The sequence below is a fragment of the Saccopteryx bilineata genome, chromosome 1 (assembly GCF_036850765.1).
Source record: "Saccopteryx bilineata isolate mSacBil1 chromosome 1, mSacBil1_pri_phased_curated, whole genome shotgun sequence".
Classification (NCBI taxonomy): Eukaryota; Metazoa; Chordata; class Mammalia; order Chiroptera; family Emballonuridae; genus Saccopteryx; species Saccopteryx bilineata.
In genome coordinates, this window is record NC_089490.1 from 14,355,527 (window position 1) to 14,377,424 (window position 21,898).

Consider the following 21,898-nt stretch of genomic DNA (forward strand, 5'->3'; position numbering starts at 1 on the left):
CCTTCCGGGAAACGAAAACGAAAGAGCGGAATCCGGCTTCCACTCCCGCCCCGGCGGGCCTGGGGGAGGGCAGGGACGGCCCCACGGGCGCGGAACCCCGGGGCGCCGCGGCTCGTCTGGAGGCGTGGGTCCCCGCTTGCACCCTCCGACCCGCGGACAGCTCCTCGGGCGGCCTGGTCCTGGCTCCCAGGGAGATGAGTGTGGGACTCGGCGGGATTCGGGGAGAGGAGGGAGCCCCTGTCCTGGGCTCGGGACCACGACAGACCAACCTTACGTTGTCCTTGTGCCATAGGAGGGGGACCCGCTCCTGCCGTGGGGTCTGGAGCAGGTGCCTCCCCTTAGGGGTGGGTGACCTCTGTTCATATTACATTTGGCTGGGTGGGGACCCCAAATCCCTGGGCTCAAGAGCCACCATCAGGGCTGGCGTGGTGCTCCTCCTGACCTAGAGCCCTGACTCAGTGGACCCGGCTGGCACCTCTTCCCAGGCCTCTGGCTGCCTCAGGAGCCAGGCCCACCTGCCCATCACCCGCGGGCACCTGTCTTAGCTCCCTCTGTTCTGAGCTGAAAGGGGGAGAGGTTGTAAGCACTAAAGCAAACCAACAAACGTGCAGAATAACCTGCACACCATCTGAGGATGTGGATGCTGTTAGAAGGAAGGTTCAGCATGGATGTACCATGAGCTCCCAGAAGCCGGTAAGAACAAAGCCAGAAATACAACAGAAAAATGAGCAAAGGATACGAATAGGCAGTGTCCACATAAAACAAAATGCCCAGTGGGGCCCTGAACATAGAAAAAGATGCTCACACTCACTCCCTCATAAAAAAGCTGTGCAAATTCTGAGATACTGCTGTTACTCCATTCGTTAAACAAAAATTCAAAAGCTGATTAACGTAGTCCGCTGGAGAGGCTGAGAGGAACAGGCACTTCGCTGGATGCACAAACAGGTACAACCCCACTAGGAGCAGTATGGCAGAATCTAGCCAAGTTACAAACGCATTTATTCTTCAACCAGCATTCCCACCAACGGCAATTCTTTCAACAAATATACCTACACATACTCAAAATGTAGTACATGAGTATTTACTTCAGTATGGCTTATAATGCCAAATAACAAGAAACAACCAGGCCCTGGCTGGTCTGCTCAGTGGATAGAGCATCAGCCCCATGTATGGATGTCCCAGTTCAATTTCAGTCAGGGCGCACAAGAGAAGCTACCGCCTGCTTCTCTCCACATCCCTCTCCCCCATCTCTCCCCCTTCCCCTCCCGCAGTAGATTGGTTCCAGCATAGCCCCCGGGGGGCTGAGGACAGCTCAGTTGGCCCAAATGAGTCAGCCTCAGGAGCTAAAAATAGCTCGGTTCATTCCAGCATCTGCCCTAGACAGGCGTTACCGGGTGGATCCCGGTCAGGGTGCATGCGGGGAGTTTGCCTCACTTTCTCCCCTCCTCTCACTTAAAAAAAAAAAAAAAAAAAAAAAAAAAAGGCAAAACAAAACTAGGCATCCATTCAAAAGGGATTGATGAAATAAGTTATGGTATATCCATCTAACAGAATACTGTGCATTGTGTGAGGGGGTCTCTGTGGACCCTGGCAAGCTTTCCAGAGGCAGAGCAGCAGAGCAGGTAGGAACCTGGAGTCTGAGGACAGCCTGCTTGGCCGGGAACACCAGCCATGTCACTCACGGGCCCTGTGCCCTTGAGCATGTTAGTTAACCTCTTTACTGCCCCATTGTATTGACTCCTGCCTCAGTTTCCTTAACAGCAACATACAGCTAATAAGAAGACCTGTCTCATAAGGTTGTTATGAAGAGTAAGTGAGCTCACATTGGAAAAAACAGTGCCTGACCACCATACTAAGCAAAATAATAATAATAATAATAAATAAACCAAGGTATAGAACAGCATGTATATATTACACACTACCTTTTGTGTGTGTGTGTAGTATATTGATATTTGTACAAAGACACCTCTGGAGGGATGTGTAACAAACAAGCGTAACTGGGATTCAAGATAGAAAATAAGAGCAAGGGTTTTCACTGCAAACTTCTTTATATTGTTTTGATTTTTGAACCACGTGACTAAATACCTATTCAAAAGAGGGGGAATAAAAGAAAGAAAACTGTTTAAGGATCTGTTCCATGTCAGCAAGCCAAATCCAAGGGCAAACTAAAAAATAGATAAATAACTAAAAACGGGAACATTTCCCTTTGGAAGGGCAAAGGCAAGGCTGCCTATGATCTAAGCCTACAAAAGTATGAACCCACAGGAGCAGAAATAAGTGGAATCCCTCCTTCACAAAAGAAATCTGCACAGGTGGTTCATGCTCAATAAAATAACAATATATATATATTTTTTTACTTTTCTGAAGCTGGAAACAGGGAGAGACAGTCAGACAGACTCCCGCATGCGCCCGACCGGGATCCACCCGGCACGCCCACCAGGGGCGACGCTCTGCCCACCAGGGGGCGATGCTCTGCCCATCCTGGGCGTCGCCATGTTGCGACCAGAGCCACTCTAGCGCCTGAGGAAGAGGCCACAGAGCCATCCCCAGCGCCCGGGCCATCTTTGCTCCAATGGAGCCTTGGCTGCGGGAGGGGAAGAGAGAGACAGAGAGGAAAGCGCGGCGGAGGGGTGGAGAAGCAAATGGACGCTTCTCCTTTGTGCCCTGGCCGGGAATCGAACCCGGGTCCTCCGCACGCTAGGCCGACGCTCTACCGCTGAGCCAACCGGCCAGGGCCTAAAATAACAATATTTATTTTATTTTTTAAATAATACTTTTCCCACAAAGAACTCAAACATATATCGAACTTATCATTTATAACAACAAACTGTCTTAATACCTGTAGTACTTATAAGGTGTGAGGGGTGGAATATGAGGTAGATAGAAAGGAAAGAGAAGAATGATGCACTGTGGCTCTGGACACAGACACCTAGAGTGGGGCCAACAGGCGGCTGCGGGGACCCAGGAAGGACCCCGGGGAAAAGCGCCTGTTTCTGTCACCTCTGGTTTGAGGATGAGGTTCGGTGTCACTCGTGGAAAGAAATGCTCAAGGTGTCCTAACGAGGAGCACTGGGGCCGTCCACAGCGCCCTGGGCTCTACCACGAGGCCATCTCAGCTGTCCCTTAGCTCTGAACAGAGGAGTGGTCAGCGAGTCCGCGGTTCTCCAATGGACCAGGCCTAAACCAACAGTGCCGGGTAAAAAGAGAGGGAGACGGAGAGGGCTCTTCTTCTCATCTGTGCCGGTGGGGTTCATGTTTCTCAGAGGGTCGAAGGAAAACAGAACTTGACCTTCATATTCTCTTTACATCATCAGATGGTTATTCCAGAAGAAACGCAGAGGGGCGTGAACTCCTCCAAACAGAACTAGGATGAGACGAACCAGTGCCTCTCTGCCTTCCCACTGGAGATCCTGTTCAGAGAGGGAGAGAGAGAGAGAGGTGTTTTTTTTGAAAGGTAAGAGAATAATTCAAAGTTAGAAATTCAGTGTTAATATTAATTCAATCAGTGCTCCCAAACAGGCTTCTTAAATAAATTTTATTTATTTATTTTTTGTATTTTTCTGAAGCTGGAAACGGGGAGAGACAGTCAGACAGACTCCCGCATGCGCCCGACCGGGATCCACCCGGCACGCCCACCAGGGGCGACGCTCTGCCCACCAGGGGGCGATGCTCTGCCCACCAGGGGGCGATGCTCTGCCCCTCCGGGGCGTCGCTCTGTTGCGACCAGAGCCACTCCAGCGCCTGGGGCAGAGGCCGAGGAGCCATCCCCAGCGCCCGGGCCATCTTTGCTCCAGTGGAGCCTTGGCTGCGGGAGGGGAAGAGAGAGACAGAGAGGAAGGAGAGGGGGAGGGGTGGAGAAGCAGATGGGTGCTTCTCCTGTGTGCCCTGGCCGGGAATCGAACCCGGGACTTCTGCACGCCAGGCCGACGCTCTACCACTGAGCCAACCGGCCAGGGCCTATCCAAACAGGCTTCTTGGGCTGCTTTATGAACTGGATGAACTGTATGAACCGAAGGGAGGCGGCTCCTGGTCCGCTTAGTGATGTCCATACCCTCTGCGCGACCTTGGGAAGTTCTCCCCTGGATGCGTTCTCCCATCCCAAATGTCAGCTCAGCGGGGGGGATTCAGCCGGTTGGCACCGGTTTGGCAGAACCGATACCTAATTTTTCTGCTGAGTTCAGGGAACCGGTTGTTAAAATGGCACTTGTCATCAGAGATCTCTCTAATGTGAAAATTGCACATTGACATTCCTGACTCTTTTTTTAACGTTCACCTGCGCGACAGCGCATTCTAAGCCCCCGTAGTCATGTTCATTCTGGTCCTAGGTGAAAAACATTGCAAGTGAGGACGCCAGTCAAGAAGCAAGATGGAAACATCTTAAATAGCAGTTTTATTGTTTTTTTGTCAGGTATTTTTTCATTCATATTTTTTAACTCTTTCTTGTAACATGATCTGGTTTGGTGTGCCTCTTTTATTGTTCTTATTTGAAGTATTAAACGCATGAAATAATAAACTACCTTTCGGTATATCACCTTTTTGTACTTGAAATGGTCTTTAGGGCAGAGAACCGGTTAAGTGATTTGAATCCCGCCACTGGGCCAGCTAGCTGGTGGGGACCCTCTTTTCGGGGCTGAAAACGGCTTTGTCTGGCTCGCCAGAGCACTCACTTCCTTAGTCCTCTCAGAGAAGCAAGAGAAGTTCGCTTTGGGGTTGGAAGAACCCATGGGACTTGGATGGGTGGAGAAAGGAGTGAATTAGGAGCGAAGTTGGAGGTGACAGAGCACAGCAGGTTTGTGGAGCTCTAAGGCCACTGTTGATAAGGGGGCATCAGGTGAAGGAGGCGGAGAGTTAGAAGGTTGGAGGGTCTGATCCAAAGGGCTCTCCCTGGCCCTGTGCCTCCTCCCACCGTCTAGTCTCAACACAGCAGCCTCAGACGACCTGAAATGCGGCTCCCCTGCTCCATGGTCTCCAGTGGCCGAGGCTCACTCAGAAGAAAAGTCCTTATGGTGTGACCCGAAGGCCTGGCCGCATTTACCACCACCCTGCCTCTCTGACCCTCTCGCCTTCTACCGTCCCCAGCTTCGGCCGGCCCGCAGGCCCCTGAAAACCTGCCTGTCTGGGCAGCTCTCCACGTAGCCCGTCCCCTACCGCACACGGTTTGCTCTGAAGTCACCATCTCCGCCAGGCCTTCCCTAAACGCCTCTACTCAGAATGCTCAACCCTCCGCATTCCCCCCCACTTTCCTCGCTTTATTCTTCTCCTAAATATCTATGACTGTCTGCTCAACCATATACTTGATCCGTTTATTGTGACATGGCTCCCTTTTAGACCAGAAGCCCCATGCAGCTCAGGGCATCCTGTCTCTCTCGATCGCTGCCCTATCGCCAGTACCGAAACAAAGCCTGGCGCACAGCAGGTACTCAGTCAACGTTAGTTGGAAAAATGAATGGATGATAAATCCTTAGCAGCAGGTTAAGGAATTTCAACTTTGTCCTGGCAGTAACTCGGAATCGCTAAAGGATTCCCCCCCCCCTCTTTTATTTATTTTTATTTATTTATTTATTTTTTGTATTTTTTTGAAGTTGGAACAGAGAGGCAGACAGACTCCCACATGTGCCTGACCGGGATCCACCCGGCATGCCCACCAGGGGGCGATGCTCTGCCCATCCGGGGCATCGCTCTGTTGCAACCAGAGCCATTCTAGCGCCTGAGGCGGAGGCCATGGAGCCATCCTCAGCGCCTGGGCCAACTTTGCTCCAGTGGAGTCTTGGCTGCGGGAGGGGAAGAGAAAGACAGAGAGAAAGGAGAGGGAGAGGGGTGGAGAAGCAGATGGGCACCTCTCCTGTGTGCCCTGGCCGGGAATCGAACCCAGGACTCCTTCATGCCAGGCCAACGCTCTACCACTGAGCCAACCAGCCAGGACTCCCTCCTTCTTTTAATTGACATGAGTTAGGGAAAGTTGAATGCATGTCCCCCCAGCGAGGCAGAGGAAAATGACCACCGAGTCACATGCTCGTATGTCACATGTCAGATGCCCAGTTTTGTCACTTACTCACCAGGTGACCTGGGATCGGAATCTCTCTGAACCTCAGCTGCCCCTTCTGCAATGCCCACACCACTCATGGATGGGGGCTTCTGGGGGAAGGAAATGAAAGAAGTCCCGTTTTGCTTCTGCCCTCTGAGGGTGTTCTCAAAGAGCAGCTGGAAGAAATTATTTGCTGAAGGTGAGTTTCCCTCCCTTCTTTCTGACAAACTAAGAAGTGTCCCAGGCGGGTGTTGTATTGGTCAGGGTCCCCGAGAAAACAGATGGCACTTGCAAATTAGGATAATTCAGGGAGGGTTGGATAAGGAGACTCTCTCTGCAGAGGTGAAGGGGACCCCAGCAGGTGGTACAACACCCAGGGCTGGTTCCTGGGGTGTGGCTGCCACTCTGAGGCCTGTAGGGACAGGGAGGGGGCAGCTTCTAGAACCCAGAAGGAAAAAGTCCTTCCTGTAGAGAATTTCAAAGACATATTCAAGGTCCTAAAAGTGATGGGAAGACTATTATAGAACACAGTTTATATCTAGGAAAATAACACACCCTGGATTTAGAGGGGGGGAAAGAAAAAGTCCAGGTCCTTGCATGAGAAAACCCTTGTATAACTAAACAGCAAAACAGATGTTATCTCGAGAATCAGGACTGTTTGAAAATACAGAACGCTTGCTTAAGGGACCAGAACAGGCAGGCAAGACGTGCGGCGGGTCCAAGGGCCCCCGCTCTGGCAGGCTGCGCCACGGCCCCGTGAGCTCCTTGTCAGGGTGTCCCGGGAGCGAGAGTAAAAGTTTCTCCAGCTATATTAAAAGCAGAAAGGGATCTGGAGAATCAGTGGGCCCGCTTGACTCCACAGAGAGCAGACGCAGAGAATAACTGGTCGCTGTCCATAAGAGAAACGTCCCATGCCAGGCTTGAAATTCTGTTCACATTGCTTGATTTAAGCCTTGGAGCAGTAGGAGTTTAAAGCCTTCTGCATTTTTGAGCCAAACTGAGGAGGAAATTCTGAGATTATTTTTGAAAATAAGGCGTGGTCTATTTCAAAGTGTTCTACACCACAATATGGCGGTTCAGGACAAGGTATCTTTGAAAGTTTTCTAGGTCAATGCCAGCTTTATGAAATGCGGCAAGGAAAGCTGGGGCAGGCATAAGGACAGACACGCAGATCAATGGGATAGAACTGAGAGTCCAGAAATAAACCCTCAGTTACAGCCAATTGATTTTCGACAAGAGTGGCCGGGAAAGAACAGTCTTTTCAACCAGCGGTGCTGGGGCAACGGGGGACCCACAGGAAAAAGACCGAAGATGGACTTTTAACTCACACCGCAGGCAAAAATGAATTCCAAACAGAACGAAGACCTAAAATTAAGGGCTAAAACTGCCCATCTCTTAGTAGAAAAAAACGTGGGTGCACATCTTCATGACTTTGGGTTAGGTGATGATTTCTTAGGTGTGACACCAAAAGCACTAGAGACGAAAGAAAAACTCAATTGAACTTCACCAAATTAAAAACTTTTCTGCTTCAGAAGAATGCCATCTAGAAAGTAAAAAGAAAACCTGCTGAATGGGAGAAAAATATTTGCCAATAATACTTCTGGTAAGAAACTTACATCTCTAGACCATATATATATAAAGAACTACAAATCAATAATAAAAGGCCATTAACCCAATTTTTTTTTAAGTGGGCAAAGGATGTGAATAAACGTTTCTCCAAAGAGATAATACAAATGGCCAATAAGCACATGAGAAGGTGCACTGCATTAGCCATCAGGGAAATGCAAAACACCACGATGAGATACCTCTGCAAACCCACGAGGCTGGCTATAATCAAACATACGGCTGCTAACACGCAGCAACAATGAACTGGCACCTTGTACACTGCTGGTGGGAATGTAGAGGGGGAATCCAGTCACTGTGGAACACCGTCTGGAGGCTCCTCCCAAAGTTAAACGTAAGAGTGCTTCGTGTAACACAGCAATTCCACGCCCAGGAGCGTACCCAGAAGAACTGTAAACAAACCCTACACGAAAACATGAACACAGTTGTTCAGAGCATCCTTAGTCATAATGACCAACAAGCAGAAACCACCCAGAGGCCCATCCCCTGATGAATCAATAAACAGAAGGTGATCTAGACAGACAATGGAACATGATTCAGCAATATAAAGACATACTGACATGTGCTACAACATGAATGAACCATGAAGAAACATGATGCTAAGTGAAAGAAGCCGGACACAAAGCCACAAATGCGTGAGTCCGCTGACAGGGACTGGCCATAGGCAAATCCACCCACAGAGATGGGAAGCAGACCGGTGAGGCTGGAAGGGGAAATGGGAGGAAATGAGAAGGACCACATGTGGGTTTGGGGTTTCTTTCTGGGGTGATAAAAATGTTCTAAAATTTGATTATGACGAGGGCTGTACAAGTCCAGGAATACACTAAAACCATTCACCGAACACTTTACATGGGAGAACTGTATGTAAATTTTATTTTTCAATAGTTTTTTTTTTTTTAAAGAAAGAAAAGCCTGACCTGTGGTGGCGCAGTGGATAAAGCGTTGACCTGGAAATGCTGAGGTCGCCGGTTCGAAACCCTGGGCTTGCCTGGTCAAGGCACATATGGGAGTTGATGCTTCCAGCTCCTCCCCCCTTGTCTCTCTCTCCTCTCTCTCCCTCTCTGTCTCTCTCTCCTCTCTAAAAATAAATAAAATTAAATAAATAAAAAAAAGATGCTTGTTTCTTTAAAAAAAAAAAAAGAAGAAAGAAAAGCTAGGCCCTGTCCAGTTGGCTCAGTGGTACAGTGTCGGCCCAGTGTGTGGATATCCCGGGTTCAATTCCCGGTCAGGGCGCACAGGAGAAATAACCATCTGCTTCTCCACCCCTCTCCCTCCCTCTTTTCTCTCTCTCCCTCTCTCTCTCTTCCCCTCCCGCAGCCATGACTTGACTGGTTGAGCACATCAGCCCCAGGTGCTGAGGATGGCTCTGTGGAGCCTTCACCTCAGGCACTAAAATAGATTCGTTGTGAGCAGTCCCAGATGGGCAGAGCATCAGCCCTAGATGGGAGTTGCCAGGTGGACCCCAGCTGGGGCACATGTGGGAGTCTGTCTCTCTATCTCTCCAACTCTCACTTGGAAAAAAAGAAAAAAAAATAACAATATAAATAAATAAAGAGGCCTTAGCCGGTTGGCTCAGTGGTAGAGCGTCGGCCTGGCGTGCAGGAGTCCCGGGTTCGATTCCCGGTCAGGGCACACAGGAGAGGCGCCCATCTGCTTCTCCACCCTTCTCCCTCTCCTCCCTCTCGGTCTCTCTCTTTCCCTCCCGCAGCCAAGGCTCCATTGGAGCAAAGTTGGCCCGGGCGCTGAGGATGGCTCTGTGGCCTCTGCCTCAGGCACTAGAATGGCTCTGGTTGCAACAGAGCGACGCCCCAGATGGGCAGAGCATCGCCCCCTGGTGGGCGTGCCGGGTGGATCCCGGTCAGGCGCATGCGGAAGTCTGTCTGACTACCTCCCCATTTCCAACTTCAGAAAAATACAAAAATATAAATAAATAAAGAAAGAAAATAAAGAAAAGAAAAGCTGGGGCATTTGGTGCTGACCCAGTCAGCTGCAGAGATAAGTTTAAGACTTGTTAGTAAGCCCTGGCTGGATGGCTCAGTTGGTTGGAGCATTGTCCTGAAGCACAGAGGTTGTCGGGGTTTGATCCCCGGTCAGGACACATACAGAAACATATTGATGTTCCTGTCTCTCTCTCCCCCTTCCTTGCTCTCTAAAAATCAATTAAAAAAATAAAAGACTTGTAAGTAAATTACAACTTAAAAGGTCAAGGAGAGAAAGAAAAGGAGGCAGAATGGAAAAGGCAGTTACGGGAGCAGTGATCTTTTGACTGGGTTGAGTCAAACAGAAAACAGGTGGTTGCGATTTGTCCTATGCTGGTCTCTCCTTTTCAGAGGAAAATATTAGAAGGACCCATGAGTTCTCAGAATGAGCTAATCAAGAAGCAGGAACATCGAACTAAGGAATTCCCTAGAATGAAAAGTGAGAACTTTCCTACAGAAGAAACTGTAACCTAGAAAGGTGGTAAATGTCAGGAGGATGCCCTAAGAAATGGTACATGGTAAGGAGATATTCAACTCCAAATGTTGAGAAGGCGAGGACAAAAAAATTAATTCTTGGGCTTAGATAGCATTTGTTGATCATTTTCCCTACGTCAGGCTCTGTTCTAAGTGATTCACTCATTTAATTTTCACAATAGCCACAAAAGGTAGGTACTCTTTTTTTTTTCTTTTTCTTTTTTTCTGAAATGAGAAGCCAGGAGGCAGAGAGACGCCTGCCTCTGGGCTTCAGGCTCTTGGGTCCAAATGTCAAAGAGAGCAGATGGCTAGGGGTGGCTCCTAGGGGGGTAGGGAGCCAATAGTAGCAGACAGCAGTGGAGTGGTGTCTGTGTTTTGGAGCCAGAGGACATGGGTTCAATCCTAATTCCACATCTTACCAGCTGTGTGACCTCAGAGAAATTTTTACTTGATTTCTCCAAGTCATCAAATTCCTCATTTGAGCCTGACCAGGTGGTGACACAGTGGATAGAGCAATGGATTGGGACACAGAGGACCCAGGTTTGAAACTCTGAGGTCACTGGCTTGAGCGCGGGCTCATCCAGCTTGAGCTGGGGGTCACTGGCTTGAGCATGGGGTCACTCGCTCTGCTGTAGCTCCCCCGTCAAGGCATATATGAGAAAGCAATCAATGAACAACTAAGGTGCCACAACGAAGAATTGATGCTTCTCATCTCTCCCTTCCTTCCTGTCTATCCCTATCTCTCCCTCTCTCTGTCTATGTCACGCACACACAGACACAATTCCTCCTTTAAAATGTGAAAATAGTAATAGTCCCAGCTCCATTGGGGGTTGTAAGAATGAAAAAGCAATGCAAGCAAAACCCTAAGTGTAGCCCCTGGGCAAACAGCAAGCCCTCAGTAAGCACTAGTTATTAAGTAGCTTTAGTTCACCCTCCACGCAGAGTTAGGCTCGGGGCAAGGTCACTACTGATCCTGTGAGCCCAGGAAGAAAGCAAAGCCTTATCATCCAAATTCTTATCGCGGGCTTCAGTTCACCTATAACTCCAGACTGGTCCTTACAACTACTATGCAACTTCACAACATCTCAATCTCTGTGTCCAGTAGGAACTTCAGACTTACATTTCCCAAACAGAACACCGAATTTCCCCTCAGATCTGTCCCGTCTTCTCGATCTTAGTAAACAGAACTACCCTCCACTCAGACACTCGGGCCAAGACCACTGAAGGAATGTGTTTTTTCCTCTCACTCTGCACAGCCAGTTCATTAGCCAATCCTACCTTTGAAATCCATGCCGGGTCTGATCATTCCTTGCCGCCTCCACAGCTACAGGCTGGCCCCCCTGCTCGCCTTTGGGGCTCTCCTCTGCCTCTCTAGCCCCTGCACACAGCCTACTCCCAGCACCGGCCAGACTCCATTCTCAATGTAAGTCAGCTCACGGCGCTCTCCTGCTCTTCCTCTCCAGAACCTTCCCTCATATCTAGCATAAACCCCAAACACCTACGTCGTCCTCTAAGACCAAGGCCACCTCCCAGACCTCCCCGAGCTCCACTCCAGCCCTGGCTTCCTCGCTGCTCCTCGAGCCTGTGCCTGTAACAGGGGCTTTGCACTCGCCGTTCCCTCTGCCTGGAACACCTTCCCACCGGTGTGTTCCCATGCCTCTGCTCCCTCCCTTCCCGTCTCTGCTCGAATATCGCCTCTCCAGAGACACCACCTTCCCTGCCGGCCCCTTCCAAAATCCGTCTCCATCACTCAGCGTCTTCTCACGCTGCTTCGAGTCGGCATCCTGCCGGAATAGACTTCCTCGGCTTGTCTGCTGGGCTGCCTGTCCCCCTCCCGGGTTAGGAGATGGAGGAGAGCAGGCTCATCTTCTGACCGGCTCCCTGCTCTAGCTCCCAAGGCCTGAAATGGAGCCCAGCATATAGTAGGTGTTCAATAAACATCGCTTTGAGTGAAACTGGTCTGTCAAGTGTTTCCTTTGATTGCCTGGGTTTACTTTGTCTTCTGTTTCCTTCTCGAGTTTAGTCGCATTGTTGTCGGGAACCTCCCATTCACGTTTCGCCCCGAGGAGTGTTTCATTTGAGGGCAAAGCTGCGCACTGCCCGCAGCTGGACCAGCCCGCGAAGGAGGACCCGGCACTCCCCGAAGCCAGCGTGGTGGCGGCCGCCGTGATGAACACGCAGTCATCACAGGAGAGGTGCCTGTCAGGGCAAGGAGTCGGGCCCTGAGGGGAGCCACCCTCCTGTCGCCCGCCCCGTGCGATCATTCTCTCTCTGCTGCCAACGTCGGCCTGTTCTGAGGGAAACCAAGTTGCTGTGCCTTTCATCACCCCGTGATTTCAAACAGTAATCACTATTCTTTCCTGTTTCCCTCATTATCTCTCATAATAAGCAGGAAAAGCTAAGAAATGGGCGGGAGTGGGGCTTAGATCCTACCTCTGGGTTGGTTCAGGAGGGTTACTATGGTCTAAGGCAGAGGCTGTCCTTCTTGACTGAGCATTTGGTTCACTGGGAAGCTTTTAAAATCCCGTGCCCAGGGCCCTGGCCGGTTGGCTCAGTGGTAGAGTGTTGGCCCAGTGTGTGGAAGTCCCGGGTTCAATTCCCGGCCAGGGCACACAGGAGAAGCACCCGTCTGCTTCTCCACCCTTCCCCCTCTCCTTTCTCTCTCTCTCTCTTTCTCTTCCCCTTCTGCAGCCAAGGCTCCATTGGAGCAAAGTTTGCCCGGGCGCTGAGGATGGCTCTATGGCCTCTGCCTCCGGCACTAGAATGGCTCTGGTTGCAACGGAGCAAAGGCCCAGATGGGCAGAGCATCGCTTCCTGGTGGGCATGCCAGGTAGATCCCAGTTGGGCGCATGCGGGAGTCTGTCTCTCTGCCTCCCCACTTCTCATTTCAGAAAAATGCAAAAAATAAAAAAATATAAATAAACAAATAAATAAATAAAATATAATGCTGTGCCCGGGCCACACCCCATGCCAGGTAAATCAGAATCTCTCAAGGTGGGGCCCTGAGCAGCTGTAATTCTTTAAATTCCCACAAGCATCCTAGCTTAAGGGCGGGGAGCAAAGTGTCCCCCGCTTTAATGTATACACGAATCCCCCAGGCGGGTGTGCATAAAGGTAGACTGTGATTCCAGTCATAGGCTGGCATTTGGCACCTCTGCCCAGCTGCTGAGTGATGCTGAGGCTCCCACTCCATGGACCTGGAAGTGTGAGGTCAAATACCGACCCCGAGCCAGGTTCACAATTTTCGGATCTAATGTTCCGTAATGCGGCCATTATACATCCGCGTGTTCTGCTAATTCCCGAGCATCCCAGCCACGCGGCGGCCATTGTCCCGCCGGCCCTTTCTCCCGCCCGACCGGCCCTTGCCGGAGAAACAGAGGTCTCACCGCTTGGACCATCCTATGATCGATGCTGTCTCCGATGTTTTTCAGCTGCATGGCCAACTTGTGGATTACTTCCTCCTGATGAGGGCTCTGGTCAGTGCCGTTTTCCTTGGGCTGAGACGGCGAATTGTGATCTGCATCCGGGGAGAAAAGAGTTCAAAAGAGATTCTCCGTTAACTCTCCGCGAAATTACTCACCCCTAGTTACTAAAAACTGTCTTAGACAACGAGAGGGATGAAACCCCATCATTAGAATGACGATCAAGAAACAAAAGGCTTGCGTTGGAAATAGATCGGTTCCGTTCAATATAAATGTAATCCAAGCTATGTATTAATTTTTTATTTTCTAGTAGCAAAAGCATATAAAATTAATCAGTAATATGTTTTACTTAAACCAGCATATCCAAAGTGTTATCATTACAACATATAAACAATATATGTTTTGCATTCCTTTTATTATACCTAAGTCTTTGAACTCTAGTGTTAATATATTCTTACAGCACATCTCAATTCAGCAGCTAATTTTTCATTGGAAAACCTGATCTGTACTTAGATTTCCTGAAGTTTACATTTTCCCCCATTGATTTGAGAGGGAGAGAGAAGCATCAACTCGTTGTTCCCTTTAGTTGTGTACTCATTCATTGCTCGTCATACCCGCCCCGACCAGGGGTCAAACCCGAGACCTCAGTGCGCTGGGACGATGCTTTATCCACTGAGCCACTCTGCCAGGGCTGAAGTTTACATTTAAAAATTAGATTCGTATATCCAGGCTGTTCTAAACATAGTTGAAAATTTTCCAACAATTAAATCAAATATCAGTTTTTTAAAATTAATTAAAATTAAATAAAACTTAAAATTTAGCTCCTTAATTGCACTGGCTACATTTCAAGTGCTCAAAAACCAAATGTGATTAGGAGTCATTGTATGGGGTAGGTCTGGATCTTTACAGTTTTTTAAAGTATGTTTTTCCATTTTTTTTTCTTTTTTTACCCACAATCCTTGAATGAGTTCTTCTTAATGCTATACGCTTCCAGCCACCAATGAGTGTGTTTAAGCAACACTCTGAGTAAACTGCTGGGCTGGGTGTTTTGGGAAACTTATAAAGAAATAAAAAGACAAGGTTTCTGTCTTTAAGTTGCTCACAGCACACTGGTTAGGGATGATACAATTCCCAACCGCTTTAGGAATACGAACAAGGAAATAAATTTGGGCTAAAGTGGATACAAGTATGGATTCATAAGTACAGCAAGTCTTGCACTGAACCTACTTTGTACCAATAAAATGTGAGGACGTTGATGTTTCAGGTTTTGTACCGAGAGAATAAGCCTGTCTTCAAGTAGACCAGTAGGAGAGAGACAGAAACGACAACTCAAAATGTCATAGTACACAGGGTCTAGAGAGAGGTCAGGGTGACACCCCAGCAGAGGTGATATCTGAGTTCAGTCTTGAAGGACAAAGGAGAAAGGAGAATTCGCCAGGAGGAGAAGAGAGAGCTGGGGACCAGAGTCAGCGGGGAGGGCGTGGCCAACAGAACTTTCCAGGCAGAAGGATCACATGAGCAAAGACCTGCAGGGGACACAGAGTGAGGTTTTGTGCATTAACTCTAAGTAGTGCTTTTGTTGTGAGGCAGGGAGAGGGTGGTGGGAAACAAAGCTAATAGAGCAAGCAGAGCTAAGTCATGAAGGCACGGTAAGAGGCTTGGACTTGATCCAGTAGAGCAGGAGACCCACCGAGGGGTTTGAAGCAGGAGATGATACAATCAGGTTTGCCTTCTAGCTATTTCCTTCTGGGGTCAGAGTAGAAAGTGGTAAGACAGGGCAGGGGTTCAGAGGCTACTGCCGAGTCCCATAAGGAGTTGCCTGATGGCAACTAACATGCTTACCACACGCCAGACAGTACACGCATTATTTTGCTGACCACGCCCGCACAAGGCCTCTGTGAGGTCATTTCACCTCCCTATTACGGAGGAGAAAGCTGGGGCTTAGAGAGCGCTTTCCAACCCTGGCTCCACCTTGGAGCCCTTGGGCGGAGGGGGCTTTTAAAACTCTCAATGCTCAAGCCGCACTCCATTCCAATGACATCCTTATCCTGGAGTTGGAGCAAGCATGGGTACGTATTTTTAAAGCTCCCCCAGCGGATCCATTTTGCAGCTAAGTTTGAGGACTGGTGGTGTAGGAGATGGTTGACAGCTTGCCTAGGGATTGAAAGTCAAAGAGTGTGAGAGACAAGAATTTAAACCCAGGTCTGAACTAGAGCAGGACTAATAGGGATTGGAGGGTGAGAACAGAATGTATAAATATATAGGAAGCAGAATATTCCGGAATTTGGCAATCGATTCGATGAGCAAAGTGAGGCAAAGGGAAACTCCGACTTTTCTAGCTCTGCAGATGGGGAGGGGTGACGCCCCCATCAGCCTATACAGAGAATGGGGGTCAGAGGAGGACAGGTTTGGAAGGCAGGGGAAGTGGGTAGAAAGAGAAAAAAACAAAATTTGAGTTTGTTTATAAATTTAAGATACCTGTAGGACATCTTAGCACCCATCTGGATAATATTTGAAGCTTGGGTTGTCAGAACTTAAAGACTGAAAAGTCATTATTCATTTACTTGATAAAAACACAGGGAAGTGGATGAGATATTTCAGTTTGCATAGCTGATGACACCACCTCTGGATAAGAGTGATTGTTAACAAAGTAGGCAAAAGAACAAAAGCCCACAACAAAAGACAGTGGGAGAATACTCAGAGACATGAAAATATCAATAGAATCAGGGAAAATGGTGTTTCCTAACCATCTTTCAAATCTTGTTGAAAATTTCCTTCTAAAACGTACTAGTGGACATTGTTACTTGGAGTGTGTGTGTGTGAGTGAGTGTGTGTGTGAGTGTGAGTGTGTGTGTGTGTGTTGCTGCTGCTGCTTATGATGATCCAGAATCCGGAAACATACCATAGTGTTCTTGTATTAAAGATGCCAATCATTGACTTGCCCACACCCCTTTTCCAAGAGAATCCGACTTGTTGCCTAAGCAATCGGGTTTTTTTCTACATAGCACCACCCCAACTCCAGTCCATGGTTTTGGGTTTTGGTTTTGTTGTGGGTTTTCAGTTTTTGGGGTTTTTTTGGTATTTTTCCAGAGTGAAAAGGGAGGGCAGCAGACAGACTCCCGCATGCACCCGACCGGGATCCACCTGGCATGCCCACCAGGGGGCGATGCTCGGCCCATCTGGGGTGTTGCTCCGTTGCAACCAGAGCCATTCTAGTTCCTGAGGCAGAGGCCATGGAGTGGTCCTCAGCTCCCAGGCCAACTTTGCTCCAATGGAGCCTTGGCTGTAAGAGGGGAATAAAGAGATAGAAAAGAGAAGGGGAAGGTTGAAGAACCAGATGGGCACTTCTCCTGTGTGCCCTGGCCGGGAGTCAAACTCAGGACTTCCACACACCGGGCCAATGCTCTAGCGCTGAGCCAACCGGCCAGGGCCACCCCAGTTCACAGCTGATTGGGTCAGAGGAGAACACCTGACCCAATAACCAATAATCTATTGGTGGGCCAGGTACTCAGAACCTAGTGCCAAAAGAGAACAGCGTCCCTTCCTCTCTGTTCAGCGTAGACTCAGGAGACCAAGGGGAGCATTGGCAGTGGGACTAGAAATGGCACAGGATTATGTTGGGCCCAGAATAAGTCAAAGTCATTTGCCAGTGAAAATTATGAAGGGGGAGGACACATTTAAAGGAGAGGCAGGGGAGGCTGGCTGACAGAGAAGAGCCAGGCGGACACTCAGAAAGAAACCAAGACTCAAAAAAAGCAGACTAACCACACAACTGCCTCAGAACCTGAACCTCCAAGTTCAGTTTTTTTTCATAAGCAACCTCACCAGAAACCACAGCTTTCTGGAGGTGACTAGAGTGGGTCTCTCCTCCCTGCAACCAATCAAATAATCATGAATACTACATTAATTATCACTGTCCAGAACTGCCAAAGGTCGATACACTTGTGAAGGAGATTGTGTTGGCTATAAATTGACTTCAGAGCAGACTCTGAAAGTGAAACTTAAAAATTAAGTCCCTGATACTAGTGTCTTATATTTTTGGTTCTGGTCATTAATCCATTCCTAATAAAAGTTGAATGCAAAATGGATGGAGTTCTGTTGTGCTCAACCTATACGTGGCATTATTTGCTGGCTAAAGACATTTATGCATCAAAATAGCTAGGCCATATTATAAGAAATATTATAAGATAACAAGAAGCAAGTCATTGCATCCAAGTTCTAAAATGATCATGTATTGAAGTGAGAAGTCTTGTGACCAGATCATTTAAATAAGTGAAATTAAAAAGCAAAGCTCTCTATTATTTTCTAAGTATTGCATCTTTAATATCCAGAGGGAATAAGTATCTCATTTTGTGCTGGAAATCTGAGTGAATACGTATATATGCATACAGACTTCCGAAAACGAAACCATAGTCTAAATGGCCTACTGGGGAATTTGGAAAAATCTCACTGTTAATCTTTCTGTAATAAAGCCTCCTGTATAAAGTAAATTAAGCCTCAAGATATTGGAACTTTTTTTTTTTTTTTTTTTTTTTGTATTTTTCTGAAGCTGGAAACCGGGAGGCAGTCAGACTTTCTCATGTGCCCGACCGGGATCCACCTGGCATGCCCACCAGGGGGCGATGCTCTGCCCATCCAGGTGTCGCTCTGTTGCGACCAGAGCCACACTAGCGCCTGAGGCAGAGGCCATGAGGCCATCCTCAGTGCCCGGGGCCATCTTTGCTCCAATGGAGCCTTGGCTGCGGGAGGGAAAGAGACAGAGAGGAAGGAGAGGGGGAGGGGTGGAAAAGCAGATGGGTGCTTCTCCTGTGTGCCCTGGCCAGGAATCGAACCTGGGTCCCCTGCACATCAGGCCGACGCTCTACCGCTGAGCCAACCGGCCAGGGCCAAGGCATTGGAACTTTTAAAAATATTGTTGTACCTTGAGAATCCTAACTTTGACCAGCCCTCCCCTGAGCTGCATTTAGGGAAACTTCCCAGCAAACACACTCTCTAGGTTTAATAAGGGCTCTTCCACCGCCAGCTAGCATGTGAATATTTGATTTTCTCATAGGGTGATCATCCTTTTACAATCCTGATTGTGTTCACTAAAAAATGAAGGTCTACTAGGGGCTTCTGGTTCAAGACTGAGCACAGGCCCTGGTCTCTTCATTTCTCCTAAAGCTTCCCAAACCCCACCAAATAGTAAAGTATGAAAAAGAACAAAAGCGCCACAATGAGGAGAATGGGAGGCAAGGCGAACAGCTGATGAGAATTCTGGACGTGCTTGTGAAAGGCAGAAAGGAATGAGACAAGATACGGACACACGAGCTAGGCAGAGGAAATGCCGAGAACTGACCACAGGGGCTCCTGCGGCTAGAAGCCCATCTACCCAGCAAGGCCCCAGGCTGAGAGACACACCACTGACGGGGTCTGATGGGGATCACCTGCACCACCTGGAGCCCCTGCTATCCCAGCCCACTATACTCAATGCACGGAATGTCAATCGATCGATCAACCAATCAATCAATCAAACCCAGACCTCCCTTCTCTAACGGAAGAGGACAGATATTATGGGAGTAGCTAAAGCTTCTTTAGGAATGCTGGCACCTCAGATTAGATGGCCTTTGTTCTGGTATTTGAGGAATCTGGGGTCAGAAAGCTCCCTAAACATCTCCCCAAAACCTCCCTTTCCCCAACTCAGAGCCCTCTATTTGTCAGGCACAGTGGTAAAATCCAGAAACCAGATCACTTCGGTTCAAATGTAAAACCTGCTACAAGGAAAACTCTGGAAGCTGGGAGAATTTATTTAATCTCTCTATGCCTCAGTTTCAACCATAAAATGTGAATAGGAATATATTATTTCACCAATTCTAAGAATGTTTTAAGGCCTCTAAAATCAGAACGTGATTTTTAATCTGTGTGTGTCATACTTCAACAGCATTGCTTACCTTTTTTGTAGTAAACCAAATAATGGTACATCTTACTACCGATGAAATATTAAACTTAATGAAATGCCACAGTAACTTCCTCGGAGAGGGGTTGTTTAGATGATTGAGATAATATATTTAACCTGCACAGGACAGTGTCTGGAACCTGGATAAACAGTATATAAATGTTAGCTACCTCACCACCTAGGAAAACAGCCCTACTCACATCACAGCAGACAGAAACCTCACCAGCTCCCCAGTCCCTATTTCTTTAAAATAACAAAGTAACAAAGTATCGCAATTTAAGAACCATAGACTACGAGATAACAGATAAACAAACAAAGCAGTAATCCTAAAAACAAACAACAAAACAAACAAAAAACCAGCCAGAATTCAAGGAATAGAAGAAAATGTGTGAAATTATTTTTAATTGAATTTATTGAGGGTGACACTGTTAACAAAATTATACAGGTTTGGGGTGCCCAGCGCTACAACACATCTGTACACTGCAGTGCTGCATGGTTACCCCCCAAGTCAAGTGTCTGCCCATCACCATTTACACCCCTTTAACCTTCCCCTTAATGACCACACTGTTGCCCGTGTCCCTGAATTTCTCTCTTTCTCTCTTTTTGCTCATTCCCTCCACGCCCCCACCCCCACCTCCCAGCTATCAGAACGCAGTAGCAGAAGACGCTGCGGTGTCGCACCAGTCACAGCCGGGCAACTTGTTTCCAGGTCAGCTACGGTCCCAGCTGCCCTGACAGACAGGTGAGGGGTTCTGGACTCGCGCCCTAGGTCTCACTCCTCTCTCTGTTTCTGTCTCTCTCCCTCTCTCTCTCTCTCTCTCTCTCAGGCGGCAACGCTGGCCCCACACAGACCTCCCACGCGTCCCCACTGAGCCCGCCCGTTGGATGGGTCCGGGTGGGGGCGGGGGAGTCCTGGAGCGCGGGGCCAGGGGCCACCGTGTTGGCACTCAGGGGGACCGAGGGCTGCAAATGCTAATATGTATGTGTGAGGATGCTCTGAGAAAAAGAATTATCCTGGAACAAATTCTTTCAAATGGAAAAAGTATAATTGCCAAAGTTAAAAACGCAATTGATGGTCTGAAAAAATAAAGGCGGGGAAATCACTCAGAAAAAAAGCATCTGAAGTTGAAAAGTAGGGGAGAAGAAAACAAGAGATGAGTCCCAATATGGAAAGACCAGTATCTGGTTAATAAGCCTCCCAGAAAGAGAGAAATAGAGGACAGTATCAGAACAAACTGTCTAAGACAGCTTCTCAGAGCTGAAAGACACCAAATTTAAGGTTAGAAAGTACCCCTTACACACACACACACACACACACACACACACACACACACACAAGTAAAAGCCCCATCAAATTCTCAGGACAACAAATGGGGGAATAGAAACTTCACCTCCTGACCATATTGAAATTTCAAAACCCCTTCAAGCCTAAGGAGATGCTAAAAACCTCCAAAGAGAAGTGGGGTTTAGCTGGGCAGCAGACTCTCCCATCAACAATGATACTAGAAGACAGTAAAACACTAATGTCCTCTAAAAACGTATCATCAAACTAGAATCCTAGGCCTTGCTGAGCTCTAGAACGCGTGAGCCGTGGGGGAAAGCGCTGGCACACAGGCAAGGACCCAGGAAGCTTTCTCCCACACGCCATTTCTTCGGAAGGCTCTTGAGGAAGCATTCCTGTAAAATAGGCTAAACAGAGCGTGACTAAACCAAGAAAAAAAAGAAGATCCAGCCAGAGGTGGATCCCACCCACGTGAAGGAAAGTCCCTGGACGGTAACTGCAGCCAGAGGACAGCTGTAGTTGGGAAGCCCCCAGGGGACACGGAGACTTGACACAAGACACAGGGTACTTGAAAAGTTGGGGAAATTACAGAGCATGTGGGAGAAGGGCGGAGAGGCGGTGAGAAAGTCCAGAAAACAATGAAAGGTCACACCGGAAGTTTATGGTCCATATGTGAAGCAAATTAAAAATGTGTCTTAGGTTTAAACTTAAAGGAATTGTTTTACGGTGTTTTTTTTTTTTTTCTTCCTAAGATGATATTTCCTGGTGTTAAACTTCGCAGCACTTTCCCTATATGACTAAGCATCCTTTTAAGCAACCTCAGGGAAGTGCCTTGTTGACTGGGAGGTGATTACTCTCAGGAAGACTCAGCCCAGTACACACAGTCTTTATGGCTGCTAGCCCCCTCCCCTAAACTCCAGAGCGTCAAGGGAGTTCGCACAACCTTTTCATTGTTGGAATACAGATATAACAGATGGACAAAAGTGAGGATGGGGGACTAGACGTCTGGGCCTCTTCACGAGCTGGACCTTTTGCTTCCAGATTGGAAAACACACGCTCCCCTTTTCCAGAGACAAACCACCTCCCCGGAACTTAAGGCTCCTTCTCAAACTCACTTGACCTCTTCTTTTAGTTGCAGAAAGTGGCTTCTTTCAAGGA

The 21,898-nt window shown here is 48.3% G+C and overlaps 1 protein-coding gene and 1 non-coding gene across 2 annotated transcripts in view; both read right to left on the reverse strand.

The window, feature by feature from the left end:
• Nucleotides 1–2,984: 2,984 nt before the first annotated feature.
• Nucleotides 2,985–21,898, reverse strand: part of PXT1 (peroxisomal testis enriched protein 1) — a 28,045-nt gene continuing 9,131 nt past the window's right edge. Inside the window, exons 2-3 of the mRNA XM_066252919.1 lie at nucleotides 13,488–13,618; nucleotides 2,985–3,410 (exon numbers count right to left, since the gene is read on the reverse strand). Coding sequence (XP_066109016.1) covers nucleotides 3,303–3,410; nucleotides 13,488–13,618 — 239 coding nt within the window. The 3' untranslated portion in view covers nucleotides 2,985–3,302. The remainder of the gene's footprint in view (nucleotides 3,411–13,487; nucleotides 13,619–21,898) is intronic.
• Nucleotides 18,335–18,410, reverse strand: TRNAI-GAU (transfer RNA isoleucine (anticodon GAU)). Its single transcript has one exon. It is a non-coding gene; the product is annotated as a tRNA-Ile (tRNA).